Source organism: Salvia splendens, chromosome 8 (genome assembly GCF_004379255.2).
Source record: "Salvia splendens isolate huo1 chromosome 8, SspV2, whole genome shotgun sequence".
NCBI classification, from domain to species: domain Eukaryota; kingdom Viridiplantae; phylum Streptophyta; class Magnoliopsida; order Lamiales; family Lamiaceae; genus Salvia; species Salvia splendens.
Genome location: NC_056039.1, coordinates 16,285,720 through 16,302,193, shown reverse-complemented (window position 1 = coordinate 16,302,193; position 16,474 = coordinate 16,285,720). Strand labels below are relative to the sequence as shown.

The 16,474-nt window shown below is 40.2% G+C and overlaps 3 protein-coding genes across 5 annotated transcripts; all 3 read right to left on the bottom strand.

Annotated features, from left to right (window-relative positions):
- Positions 1 to 93: 93 nt before the first annotated feature.
- LOC121744485 (superoxide dismutase [Mn], mitochondrial-like) lies at positions 94 to 2,177 on the bottom strand. 3 transcript variants are annotated; one of them, XM_042138028.1, is made up of 6 exons: positions 1,814 to 2,177; positions 1,438 to 1,484; positions 1,216 to 1,341; positions 1,050 to 1,106; positions 543 to 620; positions 94 to 341 (listed from the first exon to the last, which is right to left on the bottom strand). In XM_042138028.1, the coding sequence occupies exons 1-6, from the start codon at positions 2,151 to 2,153 to the stop codon at positions 273 to 275; spliced, it is 717 nt and encodes a 238-aa protein (XP_041993962.1). In that variant the 5' UTR covers positions 2,154 to 2,177; the 3' UTR covers positions 94 to 272. The 3 variants fall into 3 exon arrangements, with proteins under 3 accessions (XP_041993962.1, XP_041993963.1, XP_041993964.1); XM_042138029.1 differs by lacking the exon at positions 1,050 to 1,106; XM_042138030.1 differs by lacking the exon at positions 1,050 to 1,106 and having other exon boundaries at positions 1,223 to 1,341.
- A 5,518-nt stretch (positions 2,178 to 7,695) lies between these two features.
- Positions 7,696 to 9,292, bottom strand: LOC121745235 (expansin-A2-like). The gene is made up of 3 exons (XM_042139053.1): positions 9,139 to 9,292; positions 8,574 to 8,886; positions 7,696 to 8,225 (listed from the first exon to the last, which is right to left on the bottom strand). The coding sequence occupies exons 1-3, from the start codon at positions 9,284 to 9,286 to the stop codon at positions 7,922 to 7,924; spliced, it is 765 nt and encodes a 254-aa protein (XP_041994987.1). The 5' UTR covers positions 9,287 to 9,292; the 3' UTR covers positions 7,696 to 7,921.
- Positions 9,293 to 12,503: 3,211 nt separating this feature from the next.
- On the bottom strand, positions 12,504 to 15,251 carry LOC121746208 (transcription factor RF2b-like). Its single transcript, XM_042140136.1, has 4 exons — positions 14,654 to 15,251; positions 13,862 to 13,994; positions 13,484 to 13,568; positions 12,504 to 13,259 (listed from the first exon to the last, which is right to left on the bottom strand). Exons 1-4 carry the CDS (start codon positions 14,995 to 14,997, stop codon positions 12,931 to 12,933), a joined length of 891 nt encoding a protein of 296 aa, XP_041996070.1. The 5' UTR covers positions 14,998 to 15,251; the 3' UTR covers positions 12,504 to 12,930.
- Positions 15,252 to 16,474: the final 1,223 nt, after the last annotated feature.

Sequence of the window (16,474 nt, the reverse complement as noted above, 5' to 3'; positions counted from 1 at the left end):
ATAACTTTTTATATTATTATCATATAGTAAAACATTTTATTTGAATAATGTAATTAGCCCTAAAATAATGGATATTTTGTACAAATAATATAATTAGACCTAAACCAAAATCGGGAGTGATAGACATCATTGTTGAAACGTAAAATATACAATGTCAAAGTGTGCTGGAACAAGCGATCATCGCACTAACAAAAAAAGGGTCAGACTAAATCTATTCCTCTCAAATTCGATAGCTCAGAAATTACCAATTAGGGGTTCTCTTTCTCGAAAACTTAACTTGCATATTTCCAGTTTACAACTTTCCATATATTCTCCAAGTAATCGGGCCTCACGTTCTGGTACTGCAGAAAGCAAAGCAATGAAACGACATCAACGCTAAGATTTGCATAGCCGGTGAGATAAGAGACGACTAAACTAGAAGCCAAAAAGATGTGCACGGCAAGGGATGAATGAATGCACGGATTCTGTATGCCGTAAACAACCAGTGGACTTTTGAAGATTGAGAATTGGCTACAAATAACAAGTTCAATAAGAGGAAGCACCTGCAAATAGTATGCATGTTCCCAGACATCAATACCAAGCAGAGGGACCAAACTAGCTCCTTTACTAACAAGTGGATCCTGCAATAGAACACGACGAAAACAGAACGACAAGTTTCATCAGATCAGAATTCAGAACTCAGTAATTTATTGATTTCTTTCTAGCTTTTGAGTGACAGTGTAATGAACCTGATAGCATTGTATGTAAAATCAAACACACATGAACGGAGTTTGCTTAAGCAGCAAAAGTAGGATTAAAAGATCATACATATAGGTGTTGTTCGGTTTCACAGATAAAATAATAGTACTAGCAAGATATAATCTAGGATTGAGTTGTGAGATTATTTTAGTTGGAGAGGGTTGCATATGACTAATTATCACGTGATTATCCATCTAGGATTAAGTTGTGGTATTCAATCTCATGAGCCAAACACAATACACATCTAATATATAATCTTGCCAACTGAACAGCCCTATAGTTTCTTCTAGAATAGAACAAACTAGACTTGCCTGATTTCCGGTGGTCTCTAAGACCAGGCGCTTGAATTCTATGTCCAAACCAAGCCACTAGAAAAACGAATTAAGCAGTTCAAGGATATAAAAATTAGCAGGAGAATACGCCATTCAGAAGCATCGTATGCAAATAACCATGGTGATGGAGAAAATATATTCATACCACCCACCCCGAACCCTGAACAGCAGCACCTTCTGCACTCATCTTTTGTATTAGAGCTTCAAAAGATCCAAAATTGTTATCGATGGCCCAACGCAAAGGACCACGAGGAGGCTCGCCGCCACCAGCCTAAAAGAGAGATTACATAGTAATAAAGGTTTTGTACCCAAAAATTTCAACAATAAAGCAGAAACGTCACTAGCAAACATTAATTGGTTTACATACACGAACAGGAGCAAGATTCGTCCAGAAAATCGAGTGATTAACATGACCTGTCAAAGAAATGTTTTAATAGCTTGGCCACATAACAAGCATAATTAGCCAGAACAAGACATTGCCTTCTTCGTCAACAATCTGTATATTTTTCTTAAAAGATATACAATGCCAATTGCAATTTGCAAATAATTATACTTACGCTAACAATCACTAATTATTTATCTTGTTCCCAATTGGCCAATTTATATTGAGAAAGGAAAAATAACAATGTAATTTCCAGAAAAACTAAATCAATCAGAACAAACATCAGAGTGAAAGCACATAAATGCCAAAAATTAAGAAAAAAGAACATTGAGAAATGGAAGAAATTGGAAATGAGAAATACCTCCTCCATTGAATTTGATAGCGCTCTGAAGCTTGACAACGGTGGGGGCATCGGCGGCTGCTTGGATCTGGTCAAGTGCCTTGTTGTAATTGGTGATGTAAGCTTGGTGGTGCTTCTGGTGGTGGAGCTGCATGATCTCGGCGCTGATGGCGGGCTCCAGATCGCCGTAATCGTAGGGCAGATTGGGCAGAGAGAAAGTGTGGAGGCCACGTGAGGCGAGAGGAGCAGCCGGATTTCTGGTGATTAGGGTTCGGATCACCATTAGAGTATCCACTATAAGACGGACAGGCCCAATAGCCCCGCCCCAGTTTTTATCCATAGCCCCAGTTTTGTTGTCCATAGCCTCAAAATTTTGTGTCCGCTACTATAGTTGACAACTCCAATAGCCCCTCAAATTTTATAATCAACTTTCATTTTATAATGTTTCAAGTAATTATGAACAAATTTATCGGGCTATACGTAATTAGAAGAACACGACTATACGAAGTAGAAGTAGAAGTAGAAGTAGAAGTAGAAGTAGAATTAGAATTAAAATTACACACTAAATTAAAATTAAAATTACACACTATATTTAATCTAGTACAAATCACTAACATGTTTACACTGCGCCACCACCTCCCCTACGTGCCCACACTTCTTCAATCAAATCGGTCTGCAGTGTGTTATGTGATGTGGTCCTGCGCATATCAGCGAAGCGTTGGATCAAATATTCATTGCTCCGTGGTACGCCATCTGGATCGGCGCGGAGGCAACACCGTGACTTGTACTTGCGCCTTCTTCCGGTGCTCATCGCTCTGCCGCAAAGCCTTTATCTTCTATTATCATATTATGCAATATGATAAATGCTAACATAATATTCGCGACATCATCTTCGTGTCAAACTCGTGCCTGACACCGTATAATAGCCCACCACGATTGGAGGACACCAAAAGCCCGCTCAACATCCTTCCTAGCACTCTCTTGTTTGCGCGCAAAATATTGTTTCTTCGGTCCAACCGGTTGGCGGACAGTCTTAACGAATACGAGCCACCGCGGATATATCCCATCAGCCAAATAGTAGGCCCTACTGTACTGCGTACCGTTGGCTACGAAGCTGATTTCTGGACCCTCCCCCCGGCACTCCTCGTTGAAGAGCGGCGATGACTGAAGAACATTGATGTCGTTGTTCGAACCTGCCACACCGAAATGCGCATGCCAGATCCGCATACGGTAGTCCGCAACGGCTTCCAGAATCATCGTTGGATGTTTGCTTTTGAATCCAGTAGTGAACTTGCCTTTCCATGCCACGGGGCAGTTTCTCCACTCCCAATGCATGCAATCGATGATTCCTAACATTCCTGGGAACCCGTGCATTGAACCGTGCATATCCAGTAGGCGCTGACACTCATCCGGGTTGGGCTTCCGTAGAAACTCCCCACCGAAAATTTCCCGGATCCCCTTACAGAACTGCCTGAGCACCGTGAGGCCAGTTGTCTCACCCATCTGTAGGTATTCATCGAACATGTCCGCTGGTCCGGCGTAGGCAAGCTGCCGGATTGCAGTGGTGCACTTCTGTTGCGTAGACAGCCCGATCCGGCCAGCCGCATCACGCCGGAGGGTGAAACACCGGTAACGCTCCGCCAAATTCTTCGCTATGTAGTTGAACAGCCGTCGCGACATCCTGAATCTCCGGCGGAATATCTCGGGTGGATAACGGGGTTATCCACAAAGTAATCATCCATTAGACGATGGTGCGCACCGATGTGGTCTCGTGGGATTGTCCGCCGATGAGTAATGGCACGAGGGATCGCATCCTCCGCCTCCTCCGCCAAACGGGCCGCTTCCTCTTGGGCGGCCTGGTGTTGCACCTGTTGAATCAGAGCATTCCAGCTGTCTCTCCACAAATTGCTCATTTTCGACCTCAAATTGTAGTGAGAGAAATTTTTATAGATGTAGAGTTGGAATGGTGTGAAAATAATGAATGGAGTGGGGTGTATTTATAGGTGAATTGAAATGTAAAAAAAAATTAAAAATCGGCTATAGCCGCGGCTGTCGGTGCCGCCACTATAGGCGCCGCGCCTATAGCCGCGTCCCCCCCCCCATTTCGCCGCGTCCTCGCCCCGGAGTCGCCTGAAGCCCTTCCGCCCCCCTACCGCCCCCATTTCGGTGTCCGCCCGCGCTCTCCACTATAGCCACCCGCCCTTAGCCCCAACCCGCGGCTATAGCCGCGGGCTCCCCATAGTGGATACCCTTAGAGTAACCGGGTAGTTCTTCCAGCGTAATTTGCAAAAACTCGATTTTAGATGCAATTTCGAATAAGGAGCCTCGGTTCACCATAAATGATAATATGATCTCATATTCCATTGACTCATTTTACTCCCATTTCACTGTAAGAGCATCCACAATGGTGCGGATGTCCCGGCGGACATCCCTGTGGACATCCCAAAAACACATCCTGCCACATCATAAGGACTTCCCACTGCACTGCCACGTCATAAGGATATCCCACTGCACAGTGGCGGACATCCCGACGGACTTCCCACAATAATAAAAATTCACAAATTCACCAAATTAAACAATTTACGGAATTAAAATTTTGACACAAATACAGAGAAATTGCCACCACATTATTTTAAAAAAATATACATAGTAAAAAAAACATACATGATTATTAAAAAAAATTACATAGTTAAAAAAAAACATCGTCTCACTCCTCGGATTCCCCGCCGCCAGTACCCTCGTCGTCCCCGCCGGTAGTCCCCTCGTCGCCACTCTCCGCCATATCTCCCAACCCCAAATCGCGTCGCATATTATTGATGATATCCTTCAGCGACAACTTGTAATGGCGATCGGTCGATGTCCGTCATTCAACCATTGCACATAACAGGGTTTCATGTTGCGCGACGCGGGCGAGTGAGGGGAGCTCGGGATCGTTTTATAGAATTTTCGAAAAAAAATAATAAAATAATCGGGACGTCCGCGCGGATGTCCGTATCCGCGTCACTTTTGCACAATGGCAGACATCCTGTGCGGACGTCCGCCAGGACTGGTGCCATTGCGGATGCTCTAAGTGGGTTGAAAAAAGTTACTAATATGTATTTACTCCCTCCATTCCATAATAAATGGCACACTTGGGGATTGACAGGGATGCTTTTTTCAAAAAAAATGAAATATGACATCTTTTGTGAAACAAACTAAAAAGAAAAGTGTGGCATTTATTATAGGACGGAGGGAGTAACTTTTATATTAACTTTTTTCAACCTTTTTTTCTCAATATTTTTTAAAATACGTGCTGCCAAGAAATAAGACTCCTAATGTGGTACGGGGGAGTAGCTAATACCTAAATTATACTTCATCCGTCCCAATTAAGATGTCATAGTTTCCTTTTAAGTTTGTTCCAATTAAGATTGACACATTTCTATTTTTAGTAATTTTATCCCTCCAATTAATTTTTTTCTCTTTAATTAAATACCTAACTGTATTAGTCTCCATTTAACAATTAAACCAATCATTTCTCTCTCCAATTAGCCACTTTAACCAATAAATCCTAAAATCTCGTGCTGACTAAGAAATGTGTCATCTTAGTCGGGACGGAGGGAGTATATTGCTTGGCATTATTGCTCCGAACATGAAGTTAGAGCATCAGCAATGGCACCCGTCCCGGCGGACGTCTGACCGGCGTGCCAGACGTCCGTGTGGGACGTCCGCCATTGTTCATGGTCGCGACGGATACAGACGTCCACTGCGGATACCGAAGTTCCGCGGCGTTCCGCGGACGTCCGTAACGACGTCCGTGCGGACGTCTGCCATTGCGGAGACACGACGGACGTCCCGATTTTTTAATTTTTTAATTTTTTTTGTTTAAACGTCTATAGATACGGCTTGTTGAACTTCAATTCATTCGCAGCACTTGTTTTAACAAGTTTCTTTCTCTCTAAATTTCTTTTATATATCTGTAATGGCTGGTAGTGGCAGTGGTAGTGGTAGTGGTAGTGGTAGTGGTGGGCATTATGAACACATGATGCGCCTGATTCATGCACGTGTGCGGGAGGCATCGGATAGGGAGGAACAAGCGGCCTTGGAGCCGGCGGTACCTTGACCCATCCATCGTCGATCTATAGTACCCCAGGACCACCTCACTACACACCGTCGGTTGTACGAGGATTACTTCGCTTCGGAGCCATGATATGGGGAGAACATGTTCCGGAGACGTTTTAGGATGCATCGTCCGCTCTTTCTGCGTAACGTGGGCGCTTTAGAGCGTCGATACGGGTATTTCAGGGTGCGGGAGGATGCGGCTGGTAAACCCGGCCACACGTCGATTCAGAAGTGCATTGCCGCAATCAGACAGTTGGCATACGGAGGAGCGACATACATGTTCGACGAGCACCTCCACATCGGCGAGACGACTGCCCGCGAGTGCCTGAAGTATATTTGTCAGGGCGTTAGGGAGATATTCGGGGATAGGTATCTTCGGAAGCCTACCCCCGAAGATTGTCAGACTCTGCTGGATATGCACGGGAATCAGCACGGGTTTCCGGGAATGGTAGGCAGCATAGATTGTATGTACTGGGAATGGAAGAACTGTCCCGCTGCCTGGAAAGGGATGTACACTACTGGTTTCAAGGTCAAGAATCCCACGATGATCCTTGAAGCGGTAGCTGACTACCGGTTGTGGATTTGGCATGCCTATTTTGGAGTAGCCGGGTCTAACAACGACATCAACGTCCTCCTGTCGTCGCCCCTTTTCAACGACCAGTGCATGGGCGTCGGTCCGGTCGTCAATTTCGTCGCCAACGGCAATCAACACAGTATGGGCTATTATTTGGCGGATGGGATATACCCGATGTGGCCCGTCTTTGTGAAGACAATCAGATGCCCAACGGATGAAAAGAAGATATACTTTGCGCAACGTCAGGAGGCAGCGCGCAAGGATGTGGAACTGGCATTTGGTATGCTCCAGTCTCGATGGGCGGCAGTGAAGGGTCCATCACGGCTGTGGTATGTTGACAGCATCGCCGATATCATGTACGCATGTATTATCATGCAGAACATGATTGTTGAAGATGAAGGTCCAACGCTGACTGATTGGGCCAATGATGATGCTGATGCTGCTGGTCCAAGCCACGGCGTGGCCACTAGCAATGTACGCATGGGTATACCCCATGACGATGTCGATCGAGTTCGTGCATTCGCCGACATGCGCCAAAAACAAGCTCATGTTCGACTCCAGAACGATATAATTGAAGAAGTATGGCAGCGGAGGGGTCGTCGTTGATGGAGTTTTTAATTGTTGAAATGTAATTTTTTTTTTGGTGTAATGTACTTTTCTTTTTTTTAATTAATGAATTTTTTATTCCGTATTCGTTTCGAATTTTTAATTCCTTAAATTGTTTAAATCCGTAAATTGTTTAATTTGTGAATTTGTGAATTTTTATTAATGTGGGAAGTCCGTCGGGATGTCCTTGGGGATGTCCGCCACTGTGCAGTGGGATGTCCGTATGACGTGGCATCCGCAGTGGGAAGTCCGAATGATATGGCAGGAGGTATTTTTGAGATGTCCGCGGGGATGTCTGCCGGGACATCCGCTCCACTGCGGATGCCCTTAGACGTTGTATAGATGAAATGGTTGTGATATTGTAATTTTGCTTTGTCGTTGTTATCATCTTGGATTATTTAGATGGATCTTTCATTTTATGTGCATGTTAAGGGGTTGACTCCTCTAGCCTTTCCTATCTCTTTAACATAAGATTAGATGAAAAATGTAGATGACAAACTATTAATCTAGATATGTTTAGACGACAGATTAGTAATGGATTTAATGGAATAATCATATAGTAATTGGTTGTAGCTTCTCAATCATCCTTAGAATCTAGAATCTAATTGAGGGATAAATATGATACTATTAAAAATCTGATTGAGGAGGTAACCTCAGTTGAGTGGTTTTACTGTCATCCAATATTACATATCGGCCTAAGCGGGTGCAAACCAACCACCACAGCAATACAGCCATTCCCAAATATCTCTTTATGCCATTTTCTTCCTTTTGTGTGGCCTAATAGTGTTAAATTTTAAAAGGCAAACAAAAAAAATACTATCAAAGACTTGCTACACGTTCAAGTTATGTAACTAAAACTGTGCTCCTTCAAATGTTTGTCCAAACTGCCAATCAGCCGCTGCAACGTTGTTGCTGATAATGGTCCTTCCGTCACTAGTCGTGACTTGGAAAGATAGGGCTTGGCCGTTTAGGTCGGAGTTGCTTTGCCAGTTCTGGCCCCAATTCCTCGACATGGCTTGCCATCCCGTCCTTGATCCTTTAATTGAGAGGGATTGTATGTCTCCGGCTCCGCCCACGTTCGTGACCAGGACAAGATTAAAGAATGCGTGCCCATTGATTGTGAACCTTATTCCTCCCTTCTTGTTACAAGGCACCCTGCACCATGCCATAATATACATTGTTAATTTTTTTTTTTGGAGATAATGATGCCTTTATAAGTCCTACTAAATGTCTCAATTATAAGTCCATTGAGTTTGTTGCATCTTATATCATGCTTCATTTTAGTGTTTCCTTTTATCACATTAATCATAATAGAAGCGTCCTAAAAAACATAAAATTATGAAAATTTGTCATTAATTTAGGAACTTTTTTTTCATTATGAAATGTGATTATTTTTTAAAAATTTCAAACGCTAACAATTCTGTCTCGATTTTTGTGTCCTAACACTACATCAATCACAATAAACGCGACTAAGTGAATTCAACTTGAAAGATGCAACAATACCTTCGAAAAGAAATGGGGACGATTCCGGCACTGTATCTAGCAATTTGCAAGTAAGCAGGCTGAGCCAGATCGAAATGTTGCCGAGGAGAATTGCACCACCCACCGTCGTCATTGGGCAGCGACGGGTTGGGCGGGCAGAAATTAGTGGCGGTGACTGTGATCGTGCCAGGCAAACACGATTGAGGGTCATCGCAGCAGGCTAGCTCGTAGCAAGCCCCACAACTCAGCCCGTTGTTGAAAAGAGCAGTACTTAGCGCAGCTGTATTTGTATTGTAACCTGTGCTATACAAGTTACCATAGCCACAAGCACCTCCTGCATTGTAACCAAAGAAATTGTTACTCACTTCGTCCCCCAATATAAAGAGAAGTAGGTTGAAAAAATTAGTAGAATATGTGTCTCACTATAATAAAATATGATTGAAATAAGTTAGTCGAATGTGGGGTCTACTTAACATTTATTATAAAAAGTAAAAGTGGACAGTTAATTTGGGACAGAGGGAGTACAACTCAACAAGTGCAATAAAATAAAAATGTTTAAAATGAATAAAATTTTCACTAAACTCACCCATGGTGCCAGAAGCATCAGCGCCACCGTAGAAAGTGGCGTGGGCGCTGTCCCAACCGCTGTAGTCAGAGTAAGCGCGGCGTAGGCAAACGGCGGTGAATGAGAAAACTAGCAGAGGAAGAGAAGCAAGAGAGCGTTGGGATTCCATTGACAAACCAAAATGTAAGTACATTCTTGAGAGAGGGGAAGGTGTTAGTATAGGGCCTTATTTATACAAAGGAAGAGGATAAAATAATGTAGTAACTGACAATGAAGTTTGAGAACCACAAGAAGTGAATCAAATCTGATAGTATACGTTAATTTAGGAAAGGTTGCACATGCATTTGCTCCAATTGAATCTCACATGTTTTTCTTTTTTTGTTATACAATATAAAAGTTGTTGTTACAATTAAATCGCCTTGACTAAATTTGCTTGAAATTGCACTCCTCAGTCCTCATCATGCTACATATTAGAAGAAGTGTTTGACTATTCATAATTTGAGACTTATGGAACCAGCAACTGTTGTAGCTGTATTAATAAAAAATTGAAATGGCAAAAGTCAAGTTCACTTCAAGTAACTCTTGATTTAGGGGCGTTAAGATTATTTTATTTGAATAACTTGTGGGTTATAAACAATGTAGAATTATCGAAATCGTTATTGTTAGTTTATTTTAAGTCATTTTATAAAATTTAGATTTGAAAAATATGGATGTCATTTTTAGATTATTTTAGGTATTATCATGATCTAAAAATCGACTAAGAATGAACTTCATATTGTCTAAAAATGATCTCTGGGTGTAGTTTTGTGGTTCTGCATTAAAGTGAGTTTTTTTTTGCATATATCTCAACTCATTAGGTAGGGATGTAATCAAATGCAAACACTATTTTCTGGACCGTTAGAAAATGTCAACAGAGTAACAACAAAAAAAGTCAGCACATCGTCAACGGTTGATGCTGTGTTGACATTGTGTTGACACTGTGTTGACATTTTCTGTTGATGATATTTTTTCATCTGTTGATATTTTCTAACAGTCCAGATCATAGTTTAGAGTTTCTATAATATTTAAAGTTTGCATTTTATCATTATTCTGGGATGATTTGTGTAGTTAATTATCAAAATTAACAACAATGTTAGTTAATTACATTTCGGCTGATATTGTTTTATTTCTAAATCTCCCAAGTTTAATTTGTGTAGTTAATTATCAAAATTAACAACAATGTTAGTTAATTACATTTCGGCTGATATTGTTTTATTTCTAAATCTCCCAAGTTTAATTGGATTACTGCAGTAACTAATTAATACATTCATCATATCACTTAAATTACGAATATGATCTTATTGTGTTCTTATTATGGTCGATCACATTATCACCAAATAGATTTTCTTGATTAAAGTAGGAATTAATTTAAAAGATCAAATACAGTTTAGAGTCAACCATAGATGGCATCGAATTAAATTGTGGAAAACGATGAGCATCTGAGATTTCAGGGCAATAATTTGTGGGGTGCAGCATGTGTTACCAATTAATACTCTTTGAGATTGGTGAACTCTAATTTCCAGGTGCCTTCTAAAATAATTTATACGTTACCTTAAATCTTAATACATCATTTTTTTTCATTTACAAAATGTTAATTCGTACGATATTAAAATCTAAATCTCAAACAATAGCAATTTTATAGATTCTTCGGTGTTAATGGCTTGCTATAGTCAACTTCTAAGTTAGTCTTACATAACAATAAAATATAATACTCATATTCTACGTATAAAATACTTCCTCTTTCTACGTGACCACGTAGAAAGAGGCTATATTTCTTCTTCTTTTTTTCATCTCATAAAATAGTTTATATCTATTTATGATACTTTTTTCTTAAACTTTTTTACTTTATTATTTATGGGCCCCACCACCCCTATCAACTATTTTCTCTTTTTCTTAATTTATCAATTACGAATTAAAATTTATGTCAATTCTATATAGTTTATTTCTCTTCGACGAAGAAAGTAATACTCAAATTTGCATTTCTGATTTTATAAAATAGCCTATGAATTAATCGCATCGGTGAGCCAGGATCATTTTAATAAAACTTCATATGTGTATATTGTAGAGTAGTTTTGATCAATACCCGTTCATGATCAAATCCTCGTAATCAATTACTTGGATTTTTAATGTAGTTTATTGCCATAACTTGAAATTTTTACCTTTTTCTTTTTGCACTTCTTTGATCTCCCTCGTTATTCATGGGATTCCCGCTTTCACTATTCTTAGCAAAGTGCGATCGTGACATTTATTCAAATTATCATTAGAATGAAACCACATCTTCTCAATCATGTAGCTAAAATTGATCCCACAACATTGCCTTTCCAAATTCAGGGCTAGCTTGCAACCCACATACTAGAGTGGAAATCATTAACAGTATGCTCTTATCTATCATGTGGTTGTGATTTTAGTAATCTCCTTACTCTATTGAAACCAATACCTTATTATAAAATACAGTGGAAAACTAAAAGGAGTATGGAGTTAGTTGAAGCATAAATTGATAGTTTCATTTCTAATTAAATAAAGCAATACTCCCTTCGTCCCTAATAATTCGTCACCATTTGATCTGGCATGTGTTTTAAGAAATATAATAGAAAGTGGGTTGCAAAAGTTGGTGGCACGTGGATCCTACTTTTATATATTAGTTTTATAATAAATTGTGAGTGTGAATGAGTTAGTGTAATTGAGGGTCCACTGCAAAAAATGATAAAAGTGAAAGGTGACAAATTTTTTGGAATGGGAAAAAATGGAAATAGGTAACAAATTTTCAGGGACGGAATGAGTATTACATAAAATCTTTTGTCAAATGTTTCATTTTCAATAGTACGAAAGGAGTATATTTCTTTCATAAAAAGATAGTTTCTGAAATTGAATCTGGACCACATATTTTTTGATTGTGCGGTCCAAATTGAATTATATGGTTATCTCTTATTTGTTCTTTAATTTTTATACCAGAATTCATATTTATTGATATTTTTTGTCTTATTCATTTTTAGGTACTCTCTCCGTCCGATAAAAATAAGGACAATTTTTTTGTCTGTCCCATAAAAGTATCTCATTTCCATTTAAAAAAAAGGAGTATTACCCATCTGCTAATTCATTTTCTCCCATTTCCTGTCTCTCGCAAAACCCTATTGCCATTGGTACAATTGCTTTCGACAGTGTCAACACCAAAAAATATCCCACAACTACTAACTGTATTTTGGCCCCCCAACGTCCAATTCCCGACTTCGTCCCTCCACGTTATAGGTCGATGGTTCGAGTCATATTGCGTGCATGAGTGTAAATACATATAATAAAAAAAAGTATATATATAGGTGGATAAAATGAAATGCAAGAAACAATTAATATGAGTGAGAGCTTAGCATAAAAATCTATTAGTAAACACAAACTGATGTGCAAGTCTCTTACAATCGACACAAAACATTAGCAAACTGAGTCACACAAAGCTCCACACAAGTGAAGCATTACCACCTTCTTGGTCAGATATCCAGCCACATCACAAGCTATGATTTCTCAGTTTTAACGAATACATCAAAACGTAGACTAAACGAAGTGATATGAACACTTAACCGGCTCCCAACACAAAGAAAAATGACAAACCTACAATACTAAGGGCCCTTCGGACTGCTGATTAAAACAAAATGTTAATTCGAAAGAACGAAAAAATAATGAAAAAATGTGGACTGCTGATGATTCTGGATGTAATCACGGTGTTAGTCTATGAACAAGTAAACAAACAGATTTCTGGACCTTGGTGTAAAAAAAAACCAGAAATCAGAATGTACTGCTGCTTTCACTGGCGGATATAGAGGGCCCTTCGGACTTCACATGAGTGCCCCCGTTGCTGATATCGAGACCTTGAAAACGTCCAAGAGGGTCTTGGTGCATTGAGTCTGAAAGCATGCCAGCTTGAAGTGTATGAAACTGCTGCATTTGTACGTTCAAGGATTCGTTTGAGCCAGCTTGAGGCTGGTTGGAAAAGAATGTGGTTTGGTTGTAGGGAAGATGCTGTGTGGTTAAATTGAACGTATCAGATGTGGTCGACATTTCTCCAGTTGCCACTCTGAGTCTTTCTACTTCCTGCCTCAGTGCTTCGTTGAGTGCTGCATTTTAGAAGACGAGGTAGTGAGAATCACAAGCAATATTTGAAAATAGAATTGCCTTATTGAGTTAGCATATTTGGTTCGAGAAGTATTAACGACCGATGGCACAAATAGCTGGAAGGCGTTTGTGCAGATTAAAAACTTCCTCAGTCGATGCAACACAGAAAATTTCGAATGTTTTACATTGATGAACCATTTAACTTCTAATTGACACTAAAACATACCATCGCGCAGTTGAGCTTGCTGTTCCATGGCTTGCAACCTAAGCTTAAGCTCTGTATTCTCGTTACTGAGTCCAGTTGTGTCTCTCTGAAAGACGTGATATTAGAAACATCAGGAGACTATAACATACTACCTCCGTCCCCCCAAATATTGTCCCACTTTGACTCGGCACGGGTTTTAAGAAATGTAATGGAAAGTGAGTTGAAAAAGTTAGTGGATTGTGGGTCCTACTTTTATATATTAGTTTTATAATAAAATGTGAGTAGCAATGAGTTAGTGGAATATGAGGTCCACTACCAAAAATAGTAAAAAGTGAAATGGGACAAACTTGGGACGGAGGTAGTACTCCTATTTTGCTGGAGAAGTTCCAATGGATATACCTGGAACAGAGTCAGTTGCGCGGAGAGAGTAGTTGCTTCCGTTTGGAGGGTCTGAACTTTTCTCTCCAGTTCAGATATATACCGGGCCTTCCTTTCCTTCGATCGAGCAGCAGACTGCCGATTTGCCAGAATCCTGTATGACAAACAGCTTGTGATTGTTAATAAAAGGAAGAAATCACTGTCATCACATATTACAAAACTGAATAAGTAACTTCAAGCATACTACAACAGATGAACAGCAAAAACCGAAAGGAATAGCGAAATGAACAAACAGAATGGATGCACGAGAAAATCACAAAGGCTGTTTATGTCATGGTAATAAGTAAAAGCTCATACAAAAAAAATAGAGCCATCCACCAAAACTAGATCAATTCTACATATAGAAAGTTTTAAAAAAAAATACTAATTTCACCGCCTTTTCCCCCCCTCTCTCTCTCTTTGGCTTCACCAATTGCTGTCGTCTACAACTTTGTGAATTTTTTTGTGAACGGAGATAGTACATAGTATAGCCATAACCAATAAACAAGAATCTAAAACCGAGAAAAAGACAGGAAAGATCTCAATCATCAACTAAACCCCAAATCAAGATCTTCAAATCACAATCCTTGCCATCAAAGAACAACACAAACTAAGTGTGAATAAATGTCCGAGTTCACAGATCAATCCAGCTCATTCCATACATAATTTCATCACAAATTCACACATCAAAACTCAAGATTCATAGAAAAGATGGATCAATCTCAAGATCCAATTCAGATCACATTTGCAAAAAAAGGAGTGAAAATTAGGTACCTCTTGGCGCGCTTGGGATCAATAGTCCAGAGCTCAGCGAGCTTATCCGGCGGCATAGCCTTCTTAGCTTCGATGGCGTTGTCATTGAAGAGGAAGGTGGAGCTGTCGACGGAATTGCTGTGGCGATGGCGCGGCGTCGTTTTGTGGCCGTCTTCAGATCCAGGCGCGGCGCTGAGCTTGTCGATGTCGATGTAGATGGAGAAGGGGTCGTCTTCGGATCCAATGTCCTCGAAGCTCTCGGAGGCCAGATCGAGGTCGTCGGGGAGGCGGAAGTTGACCTCGGAGTGGGCGCGGCGGTGCATTGCATTTGCGGCGGGGATTTGGGTGGACTTGGGATCTTGCATTCTGAATCACACAATTGTTGTGATTGTGAGTTGAAATGAGGGGAAAGGAAGAGAAGAGGGTGTTTGGTTTTGGGAGTGTGGTTTATTGCAGTTGGATGATGGAGAGTGGAATTAACTGTTTCTGGTTGAAGAGGAAAGGAAAAGAAAAGAAGGAAAAGGGCAGTCTGTGTGTGTTAAACTTGAATGGACTTTTTATCATCTCTGATTCTCTTGGTGTGTGGGGTTGTTTCTATGGGATCACCTTCCATTTCTCATGCACTATTTGTATCATAGCTAACTATCACCATCGGGATATTGAACATAGAGAATTAGTTTAAAGATAAGATACCATACCACGTACTACTCAGATTCATATACTATTTGGATGGACATGGTTTTTGGGTTGGATTAATTATAACTAATTACTCCCTCCGTTCCTTTTTTTAGAATCTCATTTGAGTCTGGCACGGATTTGTATAAAAGAAAGTTGTTGAAAAAAGATAGTGAAACGTGAATCTTATTTTTGTGTATTATTATTATACTAATAAAATGTAAGTGAAATAATGTTAGAGAAATATGAGGGCGTATTACTATTTATGGAATGTTCTAATTTGAGACACCTAATTTGGGACGGACTAAAATGGAAAATCAAGACTCCTAAAATGGGACAAAGAGAGTAATAAGCAAGGTTACATGAAACAATTAACGAAAAGCAAGTAAATAATGGTTTTAGAATTCCGAAGAACAAGAGAATTACAGGGATATGATTTCATAGCTTAAGCTTATTAAATGACAATTATGATATCCAAATCACAACTGCATATGGTTACTCGGTGAGCCACCTAATTATTCTTATTGACTGGTGAACGTAGATTACAAACTTAAGGCCGTCAATCAAAAGATAGTGATGTGAATCCATTCATCACACATCATGTGCCCAACCCCGTCAAGGATATACATCGACCAATGACGCGAGCTATGACTAGGAAAATGCAAGAAGTTGAAAACATTCATCCGCGGAATTAATCTCAAGAAAAGCACACAAGTGACGGAACACCGAGGGCCGAAGATGGAGTCGAAGTTCGAGTTGAAGGGTGGAATTGAAGGGTGGAACAGGAGGATTGCCCGACCCGGGCGATGTGGACGCCCGACCGGGCATTTGATTGACGGTGCATTCAGAGTTCAGAGAATTCGCCCAGTCGCGGTTTTTGACATTTTAAAGTTTGGGGTCCAGGGAGTTCGCCCAACCAGGCGATTGGACTATGAATAAATTGTCTGACCGGGTGTTTTTTACAGAGCAACTTTTAGACTTCCTTTTTGTGTTTTGTTTTACTCTTCTTAACCTCATAGTGTAAATACTCTTACTAGGATTTTATCTTGGCAGCTTTGAACATTTTGTAGAACATTCAAAAATCTCAACATTGAGCATCCCCTTCATCTTTGAAGGTTTATCAAAATCTCTTATGGTCGCATTCCAATATTTTGAAGGGTTAAAGTT

Bases quoted from the DNA above. Each gene is read 5' to 3' on its own strand.
- LOC121744485 (XM_042138028.1), bottom strand. From the start codon at position 2,153: ATGGACAACAAAACTGGGGCTATGGATAAAAACTGGGGCGGGGCTATT. The intron at 1,485-1,813 runs GTATTTCTCATT...TTTCTTTGACAG, and splicing joins TATCAAATTCAATGGAGGAG to GTCATGTTAATCACTCGATT. The intron at 342-542 runs GTGCTTCCTCTT...TGCTTTCTGCAG, and splicing joins AACATGCATACTATTTGCAG to TACCAGAACGTGAGGCCCGA.
- LOC121745235 (XM_042139053.1), bottom strand. From the start codon at position 9,286: ATGGAATCCCAACGCTCTCTTGCTTCTCTTCCTCTGCTAGTTTTCTCA. The intron at 8,887-9,138 runs GTGAGTTTAGTG...GTTACAATGCAG, and splicing joins TGATGCTTCTGGCACCATGG to GAGGTGCTTGTGGCTATGGT. The intron at 8,226-8,573 runs GTATTGTTGCAT...GGCATGGTGCAG, and splicing joins GTCCCCATTTCTTTTCGAAG to GGTGCCTTGTAACAAGAAGG.
- LOC121746208 (XM_042140136.1), bottom strand. From the start codon at position 14,997: ATGCAAGATCCCAAGTCCACCCAAATCCCCGCCGCAAATGCAATGCAC. The intron at 13,995-14,653 runs GTACCTAATTTT...TTTGTCATACAG, and splicing joins GATCCCAAGCGCGCCAAGAG to GATTCTGGCAAATCGGCAGT. The intron at 13,569-13,861 runs GTATATCCATTG...CACGTCTTTCAG, and splicing joins CGCAACTGACTCTGTTCCAG to AGAGACACAACTGGACTCAG.